General features: G+C 34.0%; 1 protein-coding gene across 1 annotated transcript in view; it reads right to left on the bottom strand.

The window, feature by feature from the left end:
* Positions 1-9,564: 9,564 nt before the first annotated feature.
* The window catches only part of TBC1D32 (TBC1 domain family member 32), a 206,466-nt gene continuing 191,788 nt past the window's right edge, over positions 9,565-24,242 (bottom strand). Inside the window, exons 32-33 of the mRNA XM_072765193.1 lie at positions 22,310-22,498; positions 9,565-13,962 (exon numbers count right to left, since the gene is read on the bottom strand). Of these exons, the coding sequence (XP_072621294.1) occupies positions 13,843-13,962; positions 22,310-22,498 (309 nt within the window). The 3' untranslated portion in view covers positions 9,565-13,842. The remainder of the gene's footprint in view (positions 13,963-22,309; positions 22,499-24,242) is intronic.

Genomic DNA, 24,242 nt, shown 5'->3' with positions numbered 1-24,242 from the left:
TGAGTAGCATGATAATTTCATTATTTTGTCAATCACTAGAACTACTTTAGCCTCCCAAGTTGTTTTTTTTTTTTTTCAATCTTGGAAAGCAACCATATATAGTATTATGAATATAATGCTATTAGACTGGCTTATTCACATGAAGATATCAATCCCCTTTCTTTTTAGCCATACTATATCATTTTGGCCTCAAACCTCTCATTACTTTCCTTGACCTCATGTGCATTAATTTTTTCATCATGTTGCAAAGGTTAAATTTGTGGAGCCAAATTGATGTTCTGATAATTCTCAGTGGTTTAACATTGGTCAGTCAAACGGATTTTTTATGGTTTAAAAAGTTGCAAGAATTTCTGTGATAAATTTGAGTCAGAAAATAAGAGTGAATGCAAAATTTGTGTTTTTTACATTTTTTAATTCCACTGCTAAAATCTTGTGGAGGGTTTTTTCATCTTTTTTTCCATATGTCAGTATACCTGCACCCTCCACAACATTCAAACTAACAATTAAGTTTCTGTTTCACTATATTTTTCTTTGGGCTCATATAACAGTTTAGATACACACACACACAGAGAGAGAGAGAGATTTTGTTTAACAAAAAAGTCTTATACGTGTATTTTTTGTGTATCTTGCTTTTTGTTTGCATTTAAAAATACTTCCAAGAAAATCCTTCAGGCTAGCTGAGAGAGCTCTAAGTCATTTGCTTTAATGGCACAGTGTGTGGAAGTACCGTGATGTAGTCACCTTTTTCTTACTGATGGGCCTTCACATTGTTCCTGGGTTTTCATCATTAGAAGCAACACTACCATGAATATCCTCAAACCAGTGTATTTCATATGGATGCCTTTTTTTGGGGGGGTGGGGGTGGGGGGAATCACCTCCAAGGAGGATTACCGGGTCTGAAGGTATATGGATTTTTAACACATATTGCCAGATTGCTTTCAAACACTTTGTTTCTCTGCCAACTATACATAAAAGTATTGCTTTAGAGGTTTTACTTCTTTTAAAATATAAAATTTTGTATTTCTATCATAATAAATTTTAAATGTTCAATACTTTAAAAGGATGAATTATTGCTGGTAATTGCTAAACACTGTTCAAAGCAAATGTTATGAATCCAAGCACTATATAGTCTCGCCTATTTTCCCAACCTCATCTGCACTAGCAATGTTGCCATCAAATTAAAAATAACAAAGGAAACTAAACAGATGGCCTTTCCTACTCTCTTTCTGAGCACTTAATATCCTTAAAACTCAATTTACTTCGAAGGTTACTGTAAAGGTTTCAGATCTTGCCTTTGCAGCATTCAGGGAAAGCAACTAGCTCTCTTCCCTCTCCATGCTAAAAATAGTGTTGATTAGGGATTTTGTTTAAACTGAAATTAAAGAGAATGGGAATAAAATGAAGCTACATAATAACATCTGTCATAATGCATCCTCAATGTAAGGAATTCTAATAGGCAGCAGTATTTTACTGTTTATATTCAAAGGCAAACTTTTAAGACAGTCTTTCTCAATACCTGGTTATCATTTTTGAAGTGCTGAATACCCATTAAATGCCAATGGGATATGGAAAGGAGATCACCGAATTTTCAGTAACATGGCACAAAATATTAGAACCAAAGTTTAGACTACGATGATCCCAAGAAGTTAGTTGGTTAGCACCTTTATTTTACACCAGAAGAAATGAGGTCCATAAACATTCACGTGCTGAGATGACATGGTAAGTTGCTCATGGGTACCAAGATTGGAATATATGTTATTAACAATTCTGTCCCAAAGTTCTTCACTGCCCTATGCAATATGATTAAGTTTGAAAGGAGTTTAAAGTTAGGTAAAACTCTAGACTGGAATATTGAACAGGGATTCATGGGAAGGAGATCAGAAAGAATCAAAGCAGTTGGTTCCCTAAGGAACTGTGGGTGAATGATGGAGAACAGGTACATTTCCAAAGCAAAAGCTTGTCCAGGGCCAATGTCCATACAGCATTTAAAAACAACATTAAAAAAAAAGGGATCCTTGGCTGGCTCAGCGGTTTGGCGCCTGCCTTTGGTCCAGGGTGCGATCCTGGAGTCCCGGGATCGAGTCCCACGTCAGGCTCATGGCATAGAGCCTGCTTCTCCTTCTGCCTGTGTCTCTGCCCATCTCTCTCTCTCTCTCTCTCTCTCTCTCTCTCTCTCTCTATATATATATATATATATATATATATATATATATATATATGAGTAAATAAAATCTTTGAAAAAAAAACAGCATTAAAACAACTATCAAGAGATTCCCAGGTGGCTCAGTGGTTTAGCACCTGCCTTCAGCCCAGGGCGTGATCCTGGAGTCCTGGGATCGAGTCCCACGTCGGGCTCCCTGCATGGAGCCTGCTTCTCCCCCACCCCCCTCTCATTCTCTTTCTCATGAAAAAATAATAAAATCTTTTTACAAAAAAGACTGTCAGGATCCCCTCACAAAGCAAAAACAGTGGACATTAAATAAAAAACAACAGTACGGATGGTGGCTTTTCAAGGTTACATCCTTTCATCTATTCTCTATGGCTGTGTTGTAACAGTCAAGAGGATTCTGTACAGTGTTTTATTTTAGCTTTGTTCTCATTAAGGACTCATAAACTTAATTACTTAATATTCCTTAAGAAACACAGCTTGAAATAATTACTTCATTAGAAAAATTTAGCAGTTTTCATTCTCTCTTGAATAGATTCTGGTTCTAGAATTGCTGAAGATTTTCTTTTTATTCTGAATGCAAACCTCTTCACCTTCATGTGCCTTATAGAATTGTATTTCAAATACCCTTTAAGGAGAAATTTAAAAATCCTGCTTTAAGTCAATTTGAATGAGAATGCTCCTTATTAGCATAAATCACAGCTTAAAAAGTTCTAGAGATGTGCACTATCAGGAAATAACTATGAGGTATATGGTATATAATAAAAGAATAAAGAATAGAAAATTTTGATTTTATATTTTCAATATAGCATTTCAGTCATAAATAGATTAATAAATTTATTTCATAAAGTTTGTTGAGTAAATAAAAGGTGATTGCTAAGTTGAAATTCTTTAAAGAGAATTTGAAATAAAGCAAATTAGATCTAAGTTAGTTACCTGAATATTCAGATGTTTAAGTTTCAGTATTAATTACCACATAGTGTTCCTCTTCTGTTGGAAAATCTTCAGTATTACAACCTACAGAAGGTCTGAATTATTTGGCCATTCAAGTTTATCTTCCAGTATTTTCCCTTAAACAAAATTTCCATACTACCTACAGGGTTTTACTCAAACTCCTTCATTGCTTCTTATACTCTCACTCTGCTCAGGCTACTCTCAATATGCCCTCTACTGCTCCTCCTGCTGGTTTGCTTTATTCCTATTGTTGTTCATGAAAATCCTGCTACCCTCATGGTCACTTATCTTGAGATAATACCTCCTTCCTCTGAATCTTCCTATCACAATTGTTCTTGATACTCCTCAGGCTTTATAAAATATGCACTTTTACTCTCATCTTTTCTTGTACAAGTTTTGTCATTTTCAGTCATAAGTTCCTTGGAGGCAGAGATTTTCTTATATTTGATGTCTTAACAGAGTAGACTCTTAAATATTTGCTATTAGCTTAAAATTTATTTCACTATCAAGTGATCCCATATTAAGCAAATAAATATAATTTCTAGGAGCACCATGTTTGAGTTTAAAGATTGAGCACCGCTTTTATTGTACTATTAATAAACAAGGAATTTAAAATAATCTACACAATACGATCACAGTTCTGTCTAAATATAAAGATTACACTTAAGTGCATGAAAAATACTGGATATATATATTTATATATATACATATGTATTTGAATGTTAAGAGATTATATATATCATATATATGAATGTTAATAGATTATATTTGGGTGGTAAAGTTGTAAGGATGAAATGTACATACAAATACTTTATAAACAAATCAATATTACAAAAGTAGACAGTATTTTTTATAATTTTCCTTGGAGTTATTGTATTATCAGTGATATTAGGTATATTCTGTGTACTCAGCTAGGCCTGTGACTTCTATGTCCTCTATGTTTTGTTTTATTGTTGTTTACGCATTTAGCTCTTTGGAGATAATTGGGGTTTCTGAAATTCTGGTGAGCCCAAGGCTGAGCAACTGCTCAAGGATGCCTGAACCCTGGTTCGCCTTTCTTTTCCAGGGTGGAGATGTAGCTTTGATGTGGAGTTTCGGTAAAGGACCAGTAGAAACAAAGTTTGTAAACATTTCTTTAACAAGGGAACCAGGGAGCCAGCTCTTTCTTATCTCTTTCTGAACAATGATGATATAAGCTCCAAGAAAAAATAATGGTAACAAAAAGGAATTGAGGTTTTTAAAATCATACACCACACTTTGCAGTATCTTTGGAAGATAAGCTTCCTTTGTTATTGACTTAGGGGCCAAATATGCTCCCATCTGCTCCTGTTCCATATGGCCTCTTCACTTCTGATAACTTTCTACTTCCTTGGTTAAATAAGCCAGGAACTTAATCTAACCTTATCTTACCTGTGTGTGTTTGTGTGTGTGTGTTAGTGTTGTCTTTCTGCCAGCTTGCACATTCAAGAGACATTTCTGATTTCTGTTAATTTTCCAGTCAGTAGTAGTTTTACATTAATTGTATACAATACCTTGAGAATACTTTTCAATGTACACATCACTCTAAGTGTCAAAAATTAGGTTATAAATGCTAAAAATTATCATATAGAATAATATACAAAATACATAATGGTGATCAAACTTGAGCTTGAGAGATTAATACCCTAATAGGTATCTTTAGATGTCGCAGCCTTCATCTACAGAAACAAGCCTTCCTTGCTAATACACATATCTGCTAGTCAAATAGTACTTATTGTGTCCACAAAACTGTTTCCTAATTGGTAAAAATATCAATGAAGTGCATGAAGATATTTTCTTAATTGTATTAGTGCTAGACAATATTCTCAATATGAAATCTAATAAAATACTGTGAAACTAAGAATATGCCTATGTAGGCACATCAAAAGTTATTTAGAGAGGGGCAAAGAAATGGGGAAACTCAAAGCTCACAGGGTACTTAATGCAAGATTGATTTCTACCTCAGGTCACAGCCCAACGTGAGTTGGTAGGGAGATTTTCCTTTTCACAAATTCAAGTATCCAGGTTCCAGGGCACCAGGAAAGAGAAAAGAAAGCTCATAGAGAATGCACACCTGCTCTTTAGGCCTTGGCTGGCTCACTTAACATCAGTGAAGCTGATTAAATGTCATGCAATATACTTAGCTCAGGAAGAGGAAACTGATCGTAGAACATTAACCGGTCTCTGCTATACCCATCATCCATTCTAATAAATACTTTTTTTAAGCCAAAATAATTTTATGATAGTAAGAAAAGCACTAATTTGAGAAATTTGCTCTGAGTCTGAGGAAAATTAAATTGTAGACAGTTATGTTGATATGATATGGAAATCATTTGACCAAAAAGAAACATTTTGGTTTCCATTATCTGATGATTTCCAATGAAACTGTAGTAAATTATATGTGATGTTATGAGAAAGAATTTTAGAGATGCTCTAAAAAGGATGAACTTTAACATTTTAGGAAAAGACTAAGTATAAATGTGTTATTCATTAAAGAAATGACACTTATTCTGATAGCAGATCAAAGCCTAAATCTTGGATTATATGATCGAATTTTAACAGCCAACATTTTAATAACTGTCTCCCCCAATGTATCTCAAATGCACTCTATTAGCAACCATGGAAGTCCAATTACTTCCATGGTGCTTAGCATTTCATGGTGGCCTATTGCCAACAAAATATGGAGTGGGAAACATGCCAAAGAAATTAACTGATTTTAAAAGCTAAAATATTGCTAGCGGTGAAATTCAGGGCTTATATGAGGCTAACTGCCCCGACCCTGTTTAAACTCATCAGATAAGTAGGTGTCAATGTATTTACTTAAGTAATAACTCTTAATATTCTGTTGAAAAAAAATGTAGGTAAGTTGATTTTGCTACAAAGACTATGTTAGTAAAATGTCACATAAAACATTTTATTTATCACTGGAGAATATAAAACAATTCAAAATACATTGCTAATCCATTATACATTGATCTGTTTATATCACAAAATCTAGGGTATAAAAAAATTAACCTTTCAAAACAGGAAGGAAACATGGAGAAACTGAATAAAATACAAAAATATGTCTAACCTTGGATTGTACGGGACTTTTCTTTCATTTTATAATTAGTAAGGAAAACAGAATAGGGAAATATATTATTCCTGGAAAAGGCTGAATGAAGGAAAAGATTGTAACCATACCCAGAAGTGTCTGATCCGCAGTAGGAATTTAATAAAAATGCTGATTAAATGAATAAATAATACAGTTGAAAAAAGTTTGAGCTTGAAGTCAGAAGAGCTAGGTTCCAGACTTTGCAATCCCCAACTAGCCTTATGATAACAAATAATAATAGCTATAATTTACTGAAGGCTTGCTACAGAGTTGTTAAAAACACATGCATTAGATCAGAATCGTATGAGGTAGGTACTACTATTATGCTCATTTTACCAACAAGTAAACTGAGGTACATAGGAGTTAAATAACTTGATGACAGAGCCAGGATCTAAATTCAGGCAGTCTGCTTCCTCAGCTCTCAATTTTAACTATTGCATTATATTTCTTTTCTATAATCTTGGGACCCCCTCTTCACTTTCTGACTCTTAGCTTCATTGGTGAAATAAAGGTTTTGGATTAGATGTCCTCTAGCGTCTTCTGTATCTCTAAAAAGTTTATCCCAAAATGAATTTGGGTTTACCATGTAATTCATACTCTAAATTAGAGCTGGCAAAAATTTCCTGTAAAGGGTTAGAAAATAAATATTTTAGGTTTTGCGGAAAACACATACTGTCACAACTATCCAACTCTGTCACTGTAAAAAGGCAACAAACAGTACATAAATAAGCAATGTTCCAGTAAAACTTTATTTACAGAAGGAGGCTGTAAATAAAGGAGTTTGTTGGCCTATGTCTAAACCATCATCTATAATAAAGGAATAGTAAGGACAAGTTTAGGAAGAACAAATTTAGAAATATTCATTGTACTAGGAGAGATCTTGACACATGAGATGTTCAAGCCTTTTGCCTTCATAACTATATCATTTAGGACATATGACTGTCCACCTGAGGATTTCTAGGAAGAGAGATTATACAGATTCAAATACTATATTTATCTGTCAATTTTTATAAATAAAAGATAAGCACACATGATGCATTTCAAAAGGTATTTCAAAATAATGGTTAGATCCCTTAGCTAGGTCACAAAAGCCTATCGGGTACATGTTACAGCCGAAATAATACCCATAGGCAATGATCCACTCACACATGCACACATACACACAAAAAGAAGGAAAACTTACATACATTTTAGTTATAACTGTTGCTAAACAGAATTTAGTAGGCTGTTATTTTTATTAAAAATATCTCCCACAGCAAATAAGCAGAAAACATATTTGTACCAAGGACCTAGGTTTTTTCCTCCCTGCTTTACCTGTAAAAGGAGTGGAGAATAAACTGTGGTCTAAGGTAGCAAACTATGCTCCTTCTGTATTACTGTAATAATTCAAAGAAACTTTGATATTGCATTCAGAAAATAATCTGATATTCTGCTGTGTGCGTAGCACTAGGCTAGAATTTCTGGGAAATGGGAATTAACCTTTGCCTCTGTCCTTTTGAAACATATATTTAATTTTGAGGAGATGACATTCCCAAAGAAAAATATCTACTACTGATACATTTGTTGAATAATAATGCTGGCATTAAATAATGAGAGTGAAAAAATTCAAAATAATAACATAAGAAATAGCATAAGACTATATAATTATTTATAAGAGGATGGTTAAGAAACCTTTTATATTTTAAGAGAAATGAGAGAATGCTTTGGATTAGAGTGATCCAGTAAGGTTTGGGAGTTTATTGGTTGTAAAGTTCTTATACTAAAGACAAAATGGTATAATATTATTTGAAGGTGGACTGTTGGATAAAGATGTGTCCCATAAATCTGCAAGTTGCGCTACTATATAAAGAAATCCATATAATAAACCAATGAAGGGCATAATAAGGAATCAACTGAAACAATCAATCCAAAGGAAGGCAAAATTTAAAATGGGAATAAAAACAGTTGAAATAATAGAAAACAAGATGATAAATGCAAACATAAAATATAAACCCAAACATATCAATAATTACATGAAATGTAAGTGGTCTAAACATCCTAATTAGAAGGCATGATTTGCCTGATTGGGGGAGGGGTGGACCCAGACCCAATTTTATGCTCCCTACAATAAAATCACTTTAAATATAAAAATACAAAAGGGTAAAAGTAAAATAATGGAAAAATATCATGTAAATCCTAAGCAAAAAAACAAAACCTTGGAATAGCTATATCAATATTAAGTTCCAAAGACTATTAAATATTGAATGTAGACTTCGAAAGAAAACCTATTACTAGGGATAAACAGTTTATTTCATAAAGGTAAAGCACTTAATTCACCAAAGTATATAAAAATCATAAAATTTATATACCTAATAATTGAGCTTCAAAATTCATGAAGGAAAAACTGCTTGAACTGAATAGAGAAACAGACAAATCCACAATCGCAGTTAATTTCAGCATTACTCTCACAATAACTAAAACAAATAGCCAGAAAGGTCAATAAAGATACAGAAGACAAACAATACCAAACAATTTAGTCTAATTGAGACTCAGAGACTACTCCACACAAAAGCAGAAAAATATATATTCCTTTTAAGTTACATGAAAAGCATTTATGGGTAGATTATCTGGGACATAAAACCAGTTTTAATCAATTTAAAAGGATTAACATAAAGAATGTTCTAGCCACAATGAAATTAAACTAAAAATCAATAACAAATATATTTGACCCTTGAACCACACAGTGTTTATGGGAGCTGTCACTCCCACCCCCATAATTCCTGGAAAATCCACCTATAACTTTTGACTCACCCAAAAATGTGACTACCAATAGCCTACTGTTTACTGGACACCTTACTGATAACAGTCAATTAATACATATATTTTGTATATTTTACATATTATATTCTTAAACTAAACTAGGGGGGAAAATGTTAAGTCATTAGAAAGAGAATATACATCTGCAGGACTGCAATGTAAAAAATCCATGTATAGGGATCCCTGGGTGGCGCAGCGGTTTGGCGCCTGCCTTTGGCCTGGGGCGTGATCCTGGAGACCCGGGATCAAAACCCACGTCGGGCTCCTGGTGCATGGAGCCTGCTTCTCCTTCTGCCTGTGTCTCTGCCTCTCTCTCTCTGTGTGACTATCATAAATAAATAAAAATTTAAAAAAAAAAAATCCATGTATAAACGAACTTGTACAGTTCAAAGCTGTGTTGCTGAGGATCAACTAGATCTCAAAAAATCTCAAAATATTTGGAAACTAAATTACACATCTCTAAATAACCCATATATCAAAAGGTAAAATACAAAATATTAACAACTACATAAAACTTATAAACAACATATCAATATTTGTGGATGCAGCTAAGGCAGTATTTATTGGGAATTTCATAGCATTAAATACCCATACTCGAAAAGAAAGATCTTAACTAAATGACTTTAAGAAATAGAAAAACAAGAGTAAGTGAAACTGAAAGTAAGTGGAAGGAAATAATAAAGTTCTGAGTGGAAATCAGTGGAAGAGAAAACAGAAAAAGAGAAATTGTTAAAAGCTAGTTAAGAACATTCATGAACTTCTACCCAGACAGATCAAGGAAAAAAAAAACAAGATACAAATAATACAATACCAAAAATGAGAGCAGTGATGTCAAATTCTACCCATATTAAAAATGTAACAAAGTAATGTATGAACAACTGAATGGCCATAAATTCGACATTTGATAAAATGGAGAAATTCCTTAAAAAAGATTACCAAAGCTCACTTAAGAATAGAGATCTTGAATAGCCATGTAGATACCTATTAGAGAAATTTAATTTTTTCGCAAAAATCTTATCACAAAGAAAATTCCAAGTTTCACTGGTTAATTCTACCAAACACTGAAGGAAAAAATATAACACCATTTATATACAAACTTCTAGAAAACAGATGAACACTTCTCATTTTACGAAGCCAGCATTACCATGATATCAAAATCAGAAAAATAAAACTACAGATCAGTATTCCTTATGAACATAGACATTAAAATTCCTAACATAATATCAAATCTAACAGTATGCAAGTTAATCTTAGGAATGCAAGGGTGGTTTAGCATTAGGAAATGTTGGGAAGTTACCATATCAGTAAGACGAAAAACAGGGGAAACTCATGCAAAGATTACTTTCACATAAAATCATTTTCCAATAGAAATCTATTCCTAAAACTCTCACCAAAATAGGAATAGAAAAGATCACCCTCAACTTGTTTAAGGCATCCACAAGTAACCTACAGCTAACATAACTGCTAATGCTGAAACTCTTCCATTACAATGGGTTTGTCAATTTCTCTTTGCAGGATTTATCTTTTGTTAATCAGCTTTATTGAGGTGAAATGTAAACTAAAATCGACCCATTTTAAGCATACATTTCAAGTACTTTAAAAAAAAATACAGTCATGTAGCCATCACTACAACTTTGATATAGATATCCCCTCTGCCTCTATGTAGAAAATTCCCTTTCTTCACAATCACCCGCAGCCCTAAGCCCTGGATCACTAACATTCTGTCACTATAGATATGCCTTTTCTAGAGCTTCTTGTAAATAGAACCCTATAATATGTATCCTTTTGTGTGCACTTTTTTTAAAAAAAGATTTTATTTGCTTATTCATGAGACACACAGAGAGAGGCAGAGACACAGGAAGAGGCAGGAGAAGCAGGCTCCATGCAGGGAGCCCGATGCGGGACTCAATCCCAGGACTCTGAGACCACACCCAGAGCCAACTCAGATGCTACCACTGAGTCACCCAGGCATCCCTTGTGTGCACTTTTTAATACTGAGCTGTATTCCATTTTATGGAATGAACTACATTTGTTTATCCATTCACAAGTTGAGGTTTGAGTTGTTTCTATAGATGGGACTATGATGAATAAAACTGTATTATTCATGCATGCCTTTATATGGACATATTTTTTATTTCTTTGGAGGAAATGGCTAGAAGGAGTATTGCTGAATCATGTAGTGAACTGTGTGTTTAATTTAATTTGAAAAAAAAAAAAACACCCAAACTTCCAAAATGGTTATTAACAGTTTTCATTCTTCCAATAAGGAGTCTCATGACATTCACTCTTCAGCATGTTTTTCTTTCTCTACTGCATCATTTCTATCCACATATAAACATGCTTCCGTTTTCCATCTTCAAAAAGTCTTTTGACCCCAGGCCTTCTCTAGCTACCACCCTCTTTCCCTGTTCAATAGTGCTCCTAGGAGGACTACTCTCCAGTCTTTCCTCTCAGCATCAATTAGCCCTGCTCCAAATAAACCACTACTCCATCAAAACTGTTTTTATCAAAGGCACCGAATCCAGAGACCAACTCTTGTGTTCTTTAAAACTGCATTTTCACAGTTTAAAATTATTCAGCTCTCCATAAGGACTGTGGACTCTCTGAGTGGCAGTGCTGTTATTTCATTTATCATATCCTGAATATTAAAAATTTCATTATATGTGCAATCCTGAAAACAAGTCTGTTTAATGAATAACCAAAGAAATTTCTTTAACATCTTAGAATTGGAAAATCAAAGTAGAGCATGACATAATTTGATAATCATAAATTTGGGTAGAATTCTGTTAAGGTTAGATTAATTTCTGAGTTTTACTTTACCTTCACATATTCCTTAGGTGCCTATGCATCATAAGGAGGCATAAAACAGAGATGATATTTTGAAAACAGGTATTGATAGATTCATATATGAGCAATTAAACATTTTCACAAATTTGTTTACATTATTATCATAAAATAGTTTCTTATAATGAATCTTGTAAAATGTATGAGGTACCTGTTCACAAATTAGAAATAAACTCTGTCCTAAGGACTTCTACTTTAAATAATTAAAAAACAAACAAACAAAAAAGGCTAGGCAAGGTTATATTGATTCCTATTCTAAAGAGTATTCTTAAAATAATAGGTACAAAAATTATTTACAATGGTAGCTACATAAACTACCATATTTTACATTTTATTTCACCAAATTGCTAGGACATTGTTCATAAGACATTTATTTAACAAATGAAAACAAACTGCCTTCTGGCTCCAGCTGAATTCACTTTTCCAAAATATAACTGTTACTACCTAGATATTACTTCAGTTTCCAATCAAAAATACCAATGAATATTATAAAACTAAGTTATAGTTCCTTCTCCATTTGTATTTCCAATTACCATGTAAGAGCTTTTAAAAAGGAAATAAACCTGCAATTTCTTAGTATCAATAACAGTAAGTCAAGAACAGAATGAGAAGAAATGAAACCATAAATATGTATTACAGCTTTCCAAAATTAAGTTTGAAAGTAGACAAAGCTTGGTATTTTGAGTAATGCAGGACTCTCTTACTTAACTCTTAACCAGAGCTAAAGGGAGCAATACGTCAAATTAACTTGCTCAATTTTCTTTTCTCAACTTTTCCAATGCCCTTTAAGAATACCATTACTGAGCAGCTGCTGTTAGCATTTACAGCATCAAACCTAATTCTGGAATGTTTATATTACAATAGCCTAAATATCCGAAAACTGGAAACTGTATGGTGCCAGTTGTTTCATGATACTGAAAGGAAAAAGGAGTTTGCGGATGAGCTATTTTTCGTTTAAAAAAAAAAAAAGGTTTAAGAATGGTTTTAATGGTTGATTTATATTTAAATATAAGTAATGCAAAAAAAAAATATAAGTAATGCATACAAAATGACTACTACCTAGAATTCAAAAAAATGTGTTAAAATTGCTATCTGAAAAATTCTTTTATGTATTATTTTTCATATATTAAACGTGACAGTTAAAAGAAAATAGACTTTAGCATATTGTATTTCTGTCATTGGAGCAAAGCTTTCTATTTAAATAAAACATCGTGTTAGTCGTTTAAAATAATTTAGAAATTATTCTCCTTAACATTTTTTAAGTTAACTACAAATAAAATTTATCACTAAGAAAAATGCACAATAAATGAAAGTCAAATGCTTATTAGTGTGAAATAAATAATCTATCTTTTAAATGAACCATGTAGAGCCTACATTTCCCATGAAAAATTATAAGTTGATATAGGTATCAAAAGCACTTCCTAAAAACAATTATGTCTGAGAACAATAATTTTTTTAGCATTTGTCGTGATAAATATCATTTATTTCCTCTGCATGTAAAATAAGTAGTTGTGGTTTTGTCTATTTTCCTTTATATGTATAGATAAAACATGAAGAAAACAAATGTCTTCCATGTTTCTATGGACTCTTTCTGCCTGGCTAGTCAAACAATTATTTACAGTATTGATGCTTGTTTCAAAACTCATTGAAAAAAAAAATTTTTAATCTCTTCTGGTGAAGAAAGAGGTGTTGATTGGGATTACCTTTTAAATGTAAAGAACTGTAAGTAAATTAGATTTGATTCTAAAACACCCTCACAAAACAATGAACTTAACAAAAATTAATTTACTTCATGTCACAAATTGAGATAATACCTAGTTGAATATATTATTATATTGAAAAAGTCTCAGTATTGATTCACAATATGTGTATTCACAAAGCATATGTTGTTATAGACACAGAAAACAATCAAGTCCCTCTGTTTCTTTTACAAACAAATGAAACATGACGTTAAACCATGCTCCACCCTTTATGTGTTCTGCACCCTAACGTTCCGCATGTCTCTCAGCACCACTGGTCTGTAGTTTTGTTCCAAAATCTCCATGTATTCAAAGTAATCACTCACTCGAAAACCATGTAGTGCTTCTTCCTGTCAAAAAATACAGGAGCAGTTAATTCACTTGAATAAAGAAACACAATTCTAAGTTAATGAATTTTAAATAGTTGACTTTTTTTTTACAGTTATAGGTGGGGTTTTACATTGCTACTAAATGTGTAATTGTTTTTTATCTAGTAGGCTGTGTATGTATGTGAAACCATGTCCCTGAAACAAGGTTGTCTGTTTTTAAAACCAAATTTGCTTTACAGCTAACAAAAAATAAGACAAACTCTTAGGGGCAGCCCAGGTGGCTCAGCGGTTTAGCGCTGCCTTCAGCCCAGGACGTGATCCTGGAGACCTGGGATCAAGTCTCATGTCAGGCTCCCTGCATGGAGCCTGCTTCTGCCTCTGCCTGTGTCTCTGCCTCTCTCTCTCTCTCTCCCTCTCTCTCTGTCTCATGAATAAATAAATAAATCTTTCAAAAAATTCTAATAAGCTTTATTTTTTTGTTTTTTTGTTTTTTTGTTTTTTTTTTATTTATGATAGTCACACACAGAGAGAGAGAGAGGCAGAGACATAGGCAGAGGGAGAAGCAGGCTCCATGCACCGGGAGCCTGACGTGGGATTCAATCCCGGGTCTCTAGGATCGCGCCCTGGGCCAAAGGCAGGCGCTAAACCGATGCGCCACCCAGGGATCCCTCTAATAAACTTTAAAAACAAGACACTCTTAGAAAATGAAATCTTCCTAATATTTTGGATAAAGTTTCAACTACAGAATGATGGGTCATATTTTTAATTAGTAAAGACCCTAAAGCTTATCAAAGGATCCTATAATGTTGCAAGAAATATCTGTTTTACAGCAATGAAGGTTCATAAAACCTTCAATAGTCTGTAACTCATAATGTTGGTACAATGAATATCTGTGCTAATTCTGAATTTAATGGTTAGTGTCCCAAATGAGGCACTCAAGAATAAATTAGAACAGTAGGAATACTCACTTAGAATCTTGGAGACTTTAAGGAAATTATGTGGCTAATTTTTTTTTAGCATTTCCAAATGCTAGCTATGCAGTACATACCCTTCAAAGTAAAACAAAAATTCTGAAGAAAAATCAGACCTGATCCAATGTAGTATTATGTTCAGAGTTTGGGAGGTTATTTAAAAATTGGACAATTCATGCCTTTCTAGAGATTACAGTTTAAAGGTTAAAGTTACTAACAAAAACCAAAAGCAATTAAAAATAATAAAAATAAATTATCCTATACCAGATACTGTGTTAGGGACAATCAGTTTATAGTTGAGACACATGAATGCATACAACTAGGAAAAATATCACACTATGCAATTCTCAGTAAGAATGAATGTTTATAAAGGCCTCCCTCGGATGTCACTGTTCACATATAAGTAATAGTCCACAGCTTGCAAATAACTTGGGAGAACTTATACTTATTTTGCCATGTATCACCTAAAATATGGGTAACTTGGAGGAATAGTTGGTACATTAAAATATTTCTGATCTATAAATCTGATGTCATAGCTAGAAGAACTAAATGATGTTAAGTTGTATGCATAACATTACACCATTAAGGCTAGAGCTGATACCTTCCAACATAAAAATGTGAACTCTACTCTTAATTTTAAAAATAACTATAATGCTATTTATTTTATTTCTTAACTCATTCATTCTCATTATAAGATTCTTGATTATTTCACTTTGCTTTTGGAAAAAAATAGGATTGAAGTAAGACCATTCTTACTGTTCAAGAATTCACTTTAAACAGTTACTGCTGTAGTCATGGAACTATTTATGAATTTATCCATTCTCTTCATTCAAATTATGTGTGATTTGGCACTGATCAACTCCTCATTAAAACTCTATCTCAGGGACGCCTGGGTAGCTCAGCGGTTGGGCGGCTGCCTTCAGCCCCAGTCGTGATCCTGGGATCCAGGATCGAGTCCCACATTGGACTCCTGTGAAAAGCCTGCTTCTCCCTCTTTCCTATGTCTCCACCTCTCTCTCTCTCTCTGTGTCTCTCATGAATAAATAAATAAATATTTTTTAAAATAATAAAAAATAAAACTATGTCTCAGTTGCAGAGAAATTATAGTAATGTTATTCTAACCAAATAAAAATCCAATGCCAGAAAAACTGTTTTAGTGCATATTCATTATTTTAAAAGAACGCTTATTGTTCATTAACTGAATCACAATAGGAGATGACACCATTTAAACAAGAGCTCTAATAATTAGCATAGCCCCAAAACTTTTGAATCTCCGGAGTTGGCATTCTGGATTCCAGTTTGAAAGGTAACATTTTTTTACATGTTCTAAAAGTTTCAAGCTATTTGAGATTTTATACTAAAATCTGCCAATTCAGGCCTGTCATGAAAATTGTTTTGGTAGGTCTAGGGAGGAGTCTAGATATGTCAGTTTTAATAGGCACACTAATGATCCTCAGGATCAGGGGCCTTTACATAGTGTGTGTGTGTGGTTCTAGATAGAATAGGAGTTTCATAAATATTTAGGGAAGAGTATGTGATTCTTCTTTTTTTTTTAAGATTTTATTTATTACAAAAAAAAGATTTTATTTATTATGACAGAGATAGAGAAGCAGAGACACAGCAGAGGGAGAAGCAAGCTCCTCATGGGGAGCCTGATGTGGGACTCGATCCTGAGATCCTGGGGGTCACGTCCTGAGCACCCAAATGCTCAACCACCGAGCCACCCGGGCACCCCAGAGTATGTGATTCTTAAAAGAATTTAACTCATACCACCTCACACCAGTCAGAATGGCCAAAATTAATAACTCAGAAAACAATGGATGTTGGTGAGGATGTGGAGAAAGGGGAACCCTCCTGCAGTATTGGTGGGAATGCAAACTGGTGCAGCTACTCTGGAAAACAGTATGGAGGATCCTCAAAAAGTTAAAAATATAACTACTCTATGACCCACCAATTGGGCTACTATGTATTTATACAAAGGATACAAACATAATGACTTGAAAGGGAACACACACTCCAATGTTTATACCAGCGATGTCCACAATGGCCAAAATATGGAAAGAGCCCAGATATCTACTGACAGATAAATGGATAAAGATGTGGTACACACACACACACACACACACACACACACACACAATGGAATATTCCTCAGCCATCCAACAGAATGAAATCTTGCCATTTGCAATGACGTGGATGGAACTAGAGGATATTATGCTAAGCAGTCAGTCAGAGAAAGACAAATACCATCTGATTTCACTCACAGTGGAACTTAAGAAACAAAACAGATGAACAAAGAGGAAGAGAAGGAAAAATAAAATGAAAACAGAGAGGGAGGCAAACCGTAAAATACTCTGAACTATAGGAAATAAATTGAGGGTCGCTGGAAGGGAGGTGAGTGGGGGCATGGGGTAACTGGATGATGGGCATTAAGGAGGGCACTTGATGTAATTAGCATTGGGTGTTACATGCAACTGATGAAACACTAAATTCTATCCCTGAAATTAATATACTTTATGTTAACTAAATTGAATTTAAATTAAAAAATTAAAAATAAGTAAATAAATGGGTTTTAACTCAGCTGAGGGATGGATATATGGACGTATGTGATGACTACAGAGATGATCCAATCCTGGCTGGGTAAATGAGGGAACAGGCCTTGATCAGATACAATGTAAAAAAAAAATGATCCTGACCTAGATCTGAACTATATGCCAGGTATTACTACGATATACTATGATGTCTAAGGCGCTGGAGAAGAACACATGGGAGCAAAGTAAATAGCTATGGACTCAGGAGAAAGGCCTATTTCCTTTGCCATGTTCTCGACACATGTTTTTTTCTTCAGTTAATAAGAGAAGGATGCCACAGAGATGTAGATATTCAAATAATTGCTTTTTTCTAAAGCACTTTCTATGTGCCAGAAAACATTCTAGAAGTATTTTACACAAAGCTATCCTTCAGCTATCCCATCCCCCCATCCACCTCCCCTCCAGCAACCCATTAAGGAGGACACGTGATGTGATGAGCACTGGGTGTCATATGCGGCTAATGAATTGCTGAACTCTTACATCTGAGACTGGTGATGTGCTGTATGTTGGTTAACTGAATTTAAATAAATGAAGAAAAAAAGATACCATCTAATTCCTCAATAATTCCATGTAATAGGTATTATTTCACACCCAATTATACAGATGAGAAAACTGAGGCACAGAGAGGTTCAGCAAGCAATGTGCCCAAGTTTACCGAGTGACAGAGCCAGAATTTGAATGCAGGCAAACTCAAGTGATACAAGAACAATGAAAAGCACCAGTTTGCCAACCACAGTTAACATAAAACTGAACGTGTTTCATCTATTCCCTCAGACGGTGAATTATCTTTTGTACTGTGTATACTTTTGTCTTTTGAAAACTTAGCAATTCACGTTTCTCAGTCTGATCTCCATTCCTTACCCTGTCAACATGTTCTGCTAACAGCTGCAGGAACAACAACAGTCCTCTTGACAATTTACTGATTGGATTGAAATTAATCTGATTTTTTCATAATTATAAATTGATTTTGCCATAACGTGGAGGATTTAGTTGAAGCATTTTAATTAAGTATTTTGAGCCTTCACAGCCTGATTTTCACTGGAAGGCAATCTTTTCTTAGCCTGGCATTTCAGTGAAGTTTCCCCCAAGTTGAATTCAATTGAGTTCACAAACTAAAACCAAAATCACTGCCAGCCTATTATCATGCTAGAGAGATACTCAGTATAGCCAGTTGGCTAAAACAGTGGTTCTTCTAAAATACTATTAAACTCCTTCTAAACTGGCTTGCTTGCACGAGTGTGTGAGTGTGAGACAGAGAGAGAGAAAGAGAGAGAGAAAAAGAGACTCCACTTAAAAAGAAAACCTTTTGACTTTCAAGCTCACTGGTATATTTGAGAGTCCTATATTTATTTTTCTGGATGATGTTTTTCTTTCTGGTAAATGTGATGGCCACAGATTTTTTTGAACCATCATCTGTCAAGATAAAAACATCCAGGACCCTAAGTCCAATTACTAAGCCCTCCAGCGTACCTTCAAAAGTTGTCTTAGCTCAGTACTGATCTATCAATCACCACAGTGTGGGAATAATGCACTTATTATACATAAAATATAATAAGGCTGCTCTATTAGCAAACCCACATACTTGTTGTATCTACAAAGATAACCTTGAAAAACTCAGAAAATACCTTACTGATAATCATTTTATGCCCATGCCATCCATTCATTTAATCATTCAGTGGTTTAGTTAAAAGAGGGACTTTTTTTTTTTTTTTTTAAGTGGGGGGAATATTTTTTAAGTAAGCTTAGCCAGACTATTCATGTTCATTCACCACATGGTTTAAGAAGTTCCAAATCTTTTTAAGACACAGATCACAAAGAATTGCTCAGTGGGCTATCAGAAACATGGGCAACAAGTCTAGACCCCCAACACCTAATTTGAGCCTAAACCCAAATAAATACAAACAGGTTAATATTATCTCTATACTACATATACTTCAGACTGATTACTATTATTCCTAAGGCAATGTTTATATCATGTCACTCTCTGTCAATAAATGAAACTTAAACCAGGAAAATTTTAACTGCATATTTTCGATCTTTTAGAGCCATCTCATTACCCGAAGTTTCTCAGGATAGCTGGTAATAGTTGAAAACATGTTTGTGGTCTTTCAATATTTTGGAAACTCCAACTGGGCCTGATTATTTGACTACACTTACAATAATAGATGCTTGTCTTATCTATTTTTGTATGATGATTCAATATCCTTTTAAAAAGTTTTATTATGAAAGAAGTATGGATCCATTCTTCAAAAATAAAAACAACAAATACACTAAAAAGTAAAAGTCTTCTGATCTATTTTATCTCTTCAGAAGCAATCATATTTCAATATGTATAGTCAGGAAATAACTATATAAGAATCGTATTACAGCTGTAGTATATAGTTTTATGGAAAATCATTAAGTTTTTTTCACCCTTTGTATAAGTCTGAGATTTCTGGGTTAGAAAGTATAAAACATAATTCCCCAGGTTTAATTCTTATAACCATAGCTGAATGAGAAATTTTCAAATCATATAACTATTTCTGACTTGGGCTGTCTTCCAAGGGAAGGAAAATGAAAATCACTTTATTAAAGTTTCATTATTGTTTAATATGTGAATAAGTGGAAAAGAGTCTATATATGCTTATATACATGGAAAACAACAGGTCATAAGAGAGCTTAATAGAGTAGTTGAAGGGGTATATAAATGCATATTTAAATACCACACTGGAGTTTATCTCACAAGAAGAATAACCGCCCACCAAAAGAGATCACTGAACTTGAGACCTACCTGCTGAAAATTAAACAAAAAATGAAATGAAGTCCAATATCAGAAAGATATTTTTCTTAATCCCTCAGATGAATGCAAACAGGAGTAAGGTCAGTTCCAGGACAAGTGCTAAAATTAATTCTTTGCCAACATGTTCTTAGTTTGGATTTAAACCAATTCAATTAAAATTTTAGTAATTTGAATAGGACTTGAGTAGTAATCTTTTTCCCACTCATTGGAAAATTTTTTAGTTTTAAACAGATAGCATTATCACGAAGTAGTCAACAAACAGAAGAAACTGCAATGATCACCAACAATAATTAGATTTAAAGAATTCAGTAATGTTTGTTACTAAATGTGAATAAAAATAAGTTAATCTTTCCCTTTATTTGTATTGTTTACTCTTTCAACAAATATGTATTAGGCACTTGAACAATGCCTAGTGTTCGAGGCATTGAAAATACATTAGTAAATGAGATGGACAAGATCACTGTTCTTGTGGAACATATACATTATACTGAGGTAGACTGGCAAAAATACATATAAAATAATTCCAGCTAGTGACAAACCCTGTAAGGGAAACTAAAGTGGCATACAAGATTAGAAAATGACAGGGTTAGTGTAAGGGCTTGGGAAAGTTTCAAACTCTGAAATTCCTATAATTGACCACAGTAGTGGTGAAAGTGTTCCTTACTAAAAAGGAATCAACATATTGTCCTCAACATCATCCCCATTTGTTTAACCACCTCTGTTCTACAAATTAACTCTTGCAGATAATTTTTTTCTTTTTCTACCTATGTTTTCCTTTTACATGTACAATCATTGTCTTAGAATATTTCTTCATTAAAAATGTTCCCAAGGGGCGCTTGGGTGGCTCAGTTAGTTGAGTGCCCAACTCTTGATTTTGGCTTAGCTCATGATCTTGGGCCTTGAGATGGAGTCCTGTGTCAGGCTCCCTGCTGGGCATGCAGCCTGCTTAAGATTCTCTCTCTCTCTCTCATTCTCTCTCCCTCTGCCCCTTGCCCCCACCCACTCTTGCTCATTCTCGTTCTCTTAAAAAAAATAAAAATAAAAATTTCCTAAGATCACAATCTAGTGATATACATAAAAGTTAGAGATCTTTTGAATTCAGTATTTATGAAATAAAACAATAAAGTTAGAGATCTTTTGAATTCAGCTGGATAGTTTGGCAATCTTGAATAATCAATGACATTTATTTATATAGAAAATCATTATTAAAGGGAAAATAGCTCTGACAAGTATCTAGCGGTAAAGGAGAATGATAAAACTAATTAACGCAGAAATTATTTGTGGATCTAGAGAAAACCTAGCAAAGGACAAATGCTAGTTTTAGTGTATGTATGCGTTATGTGTTCCTGTGGGATGGTGAGGGGAGCAAGTGGAGGGAAACATACTTCAAATGCAGGGAAAGATTTTAACTTAAATAGAGTTGGATTTCTATCAAGAATTGTACATAAGGATGTATTTATATAACTGTATTTCCTAAAGTCCACAGCTTCAAAACTCACATTATTATGAGAGAGAAAATAAGTTATATCTTGTTTTAAAATATTAACTTCTATAATATAGTGACTTTTTAAAAAGAATGCTATTATAGAATAATCTTTCATGGAAACATTTTATAAAAATAGGTGAAAGTTTAAAAAAAAATAGAATATGAAGGTACAGGAAATTACATTAAATGTTTAAAAAAATGTTTTAAAACTCTGTCTTAACACAGTAACTTGAACTTTCAGTGACCAGGTAAGATATAAAGAATATATATAGACAGACAGACAGACAATACATCTTGTGGGATAGCACACTGGCTAGCACACAGCTTAGCTGTTTCACAGCTCCAGTCCCACCACTCCCTAGTGTGCCATCTTGAACAATTTAAGTTGATGCCTCAGTTCCCTCATCTCTAAAATGAGAATGACAGTACCACCTCTTAAGTTTTTTTTTTAGATGATTGTTGAGAAAAGTGTCTGACTCAAGCCTCCCATCAAAGTCAGCTATGAACTCTTGACCATCATTTTCCCGCTAAAGTTACTTACTTTCAGGAAAACCTGCAGATCCTGAGTCTGAGTGTGCTGCAGAATATCTTGTTGCAGATGTTTGAAAATAGCTATGCAGATGTACACTTGATAGTCAGGACCAAGGAAAACACAAGTAGCAATATAATGGCAGATTTCTATCCAATCTAAATAATTCCAAAAGCACTGCGTTATCCATAGTAGGCAAATCTAGAAGAAAAAAAGAAGTCAGTTCATTAGAAAGCTTATAAAACCATACTTTTAAAAAGCACTAACCACTAGCTCACACAAAACCAATGAAAAGGTTGGTGTCTGATGCAGATAGAATGACATCCTGCCTATTGAGATGCTTCATCTATTTGCTTAATGTGTGAGAAACCCTCAGAGCCTGGGGACTCAGGACCTAGAGGTAACTGATGGTGTTCACACTGCTCATATACCTGTTGCTAAATGCCTACTTTATTCATATAGTCCTCCTCTTACCACCAATATCAGTATGCTCTCTACAGATAACAAATGTTAACAGACCATTTTAATTCAGAGAGAAGTTTCTTCTACCCTACCTATAATCACAGATGTATAATTATGCAGATGACAGATTGCTAAATGTTACATTAATGCAAATGGACTCTTGCTGAATCAGAAAATAATTTAAACCAAACAGGATTATATAACATAAAAACTGGGAGCTAGTGCAAAAATAATTTAAAAGTGAGATTTTTACAAAAATCATTTATCTTACTTTTTGAATAACATTCAGATTGTTCAGACTATAAAAGGAATACATGCCCATTGCAGCAAAAAATAGAAAAGTTAAAAAAAAAAATACCCACAGTGACGATGGCACAGTTGTTAACACTGCTAGCATGTTGGTACATTAGTGTTACGGGTAGAATTGTGTTTGTCCCTCAAAAGTATGTCCAAGTCCTAACCCACAGTACCTGTGAATGTGACAATATTTGGAAACAGGGTTTTTGCAGAGGTAATCAAGATAAAATGAGATCACTAGAGTGAGTCCTATTCCAATATGAATGGTATCAGATAAAAAGGGAAAATGTGAAGAGAGAGACATATATACAGAGGGAAGATGAAGAGGCCCATGTGGGGAGTGTCATGTGAAGACAGAGCACCAGAATGATACATTTCCAAGCCAAAAACCATCCAAGGCTACCAGAAACTAGGAGAGAGGCATCGAACAGTTCTTTCCCTTGGGCCTTTAGAGGGAACACAGCCTTGCTAACATTTTCATTCTGGGCTGCCATCCCCCAAAACTGTAAGTTAATAAGTTTCTGTTGCTTTAAGCCACCCAGTTCATACTATTTTGATACTGTAGTCCTAGGAAACTAAGATAATTATTTTCCAGCATACTAGTTTTCATTTATGATTTATAAATTACCACTGAGGAAAGATTTCCTTTATTGCATTTCTCGTCATATACTTTTGTTTTTGGGGGGTAAAGAGCAGGGAATGGGAACAGATATAATGGCTTATCTCCATTTGCTACAGATCTAAAAAGCATACACAAATCTTCCTTTTTTTAGTTCTATCGTTTTGTCCTTTTCAAGATATATTATTGAAGAGTTTCTAAAACTTATTTTTTAGATCTGATTCAGTTTGGGGGATGCTGATTCTACCATTAAGTGGCTTGATTATGATGTATTAGTCTGCTTAAGCTGCCACAACAAAGTATCACAGACTAGGTGACATAAATAACAGAAATTCATCTCCTTACAGTGCAGAAATCCAAGATTAAGGTATTGGCAGGGACCTCTCTCCTTGCCTTGTAGATGGCAGTCTTCTATGCTTTCTCATGGTCTTCCTCTGGCTATCTCTGCATAAATTTCTTCTTCTAAGGACAGCAGACAAATTGGATTAGGGCCTTACCCTAATGTCGCATTTTAACTTAATTACTCCTTGAAAGAGTCTGTCTCCAAATACAGTCATTCTGAGAGTA

This window comes from Vulpes vulpes, chromosome 1 (assembly GCF_048418805.1).
Source record: "Vulpes vulpes isolate BD-2025 chromosome 1, VulVul3, whole genome shotgun sequence".
In the NCBI taxonomy this organism is placed as follows: Eukaryota; Metazoa; Chordata; class Mammalia; order Carnivora; family Canidae; genus Vulpes; species Vulpes vulpes.
This window is presented reverse-complemented; position numbering and strand designations above follow the sequence as displayed.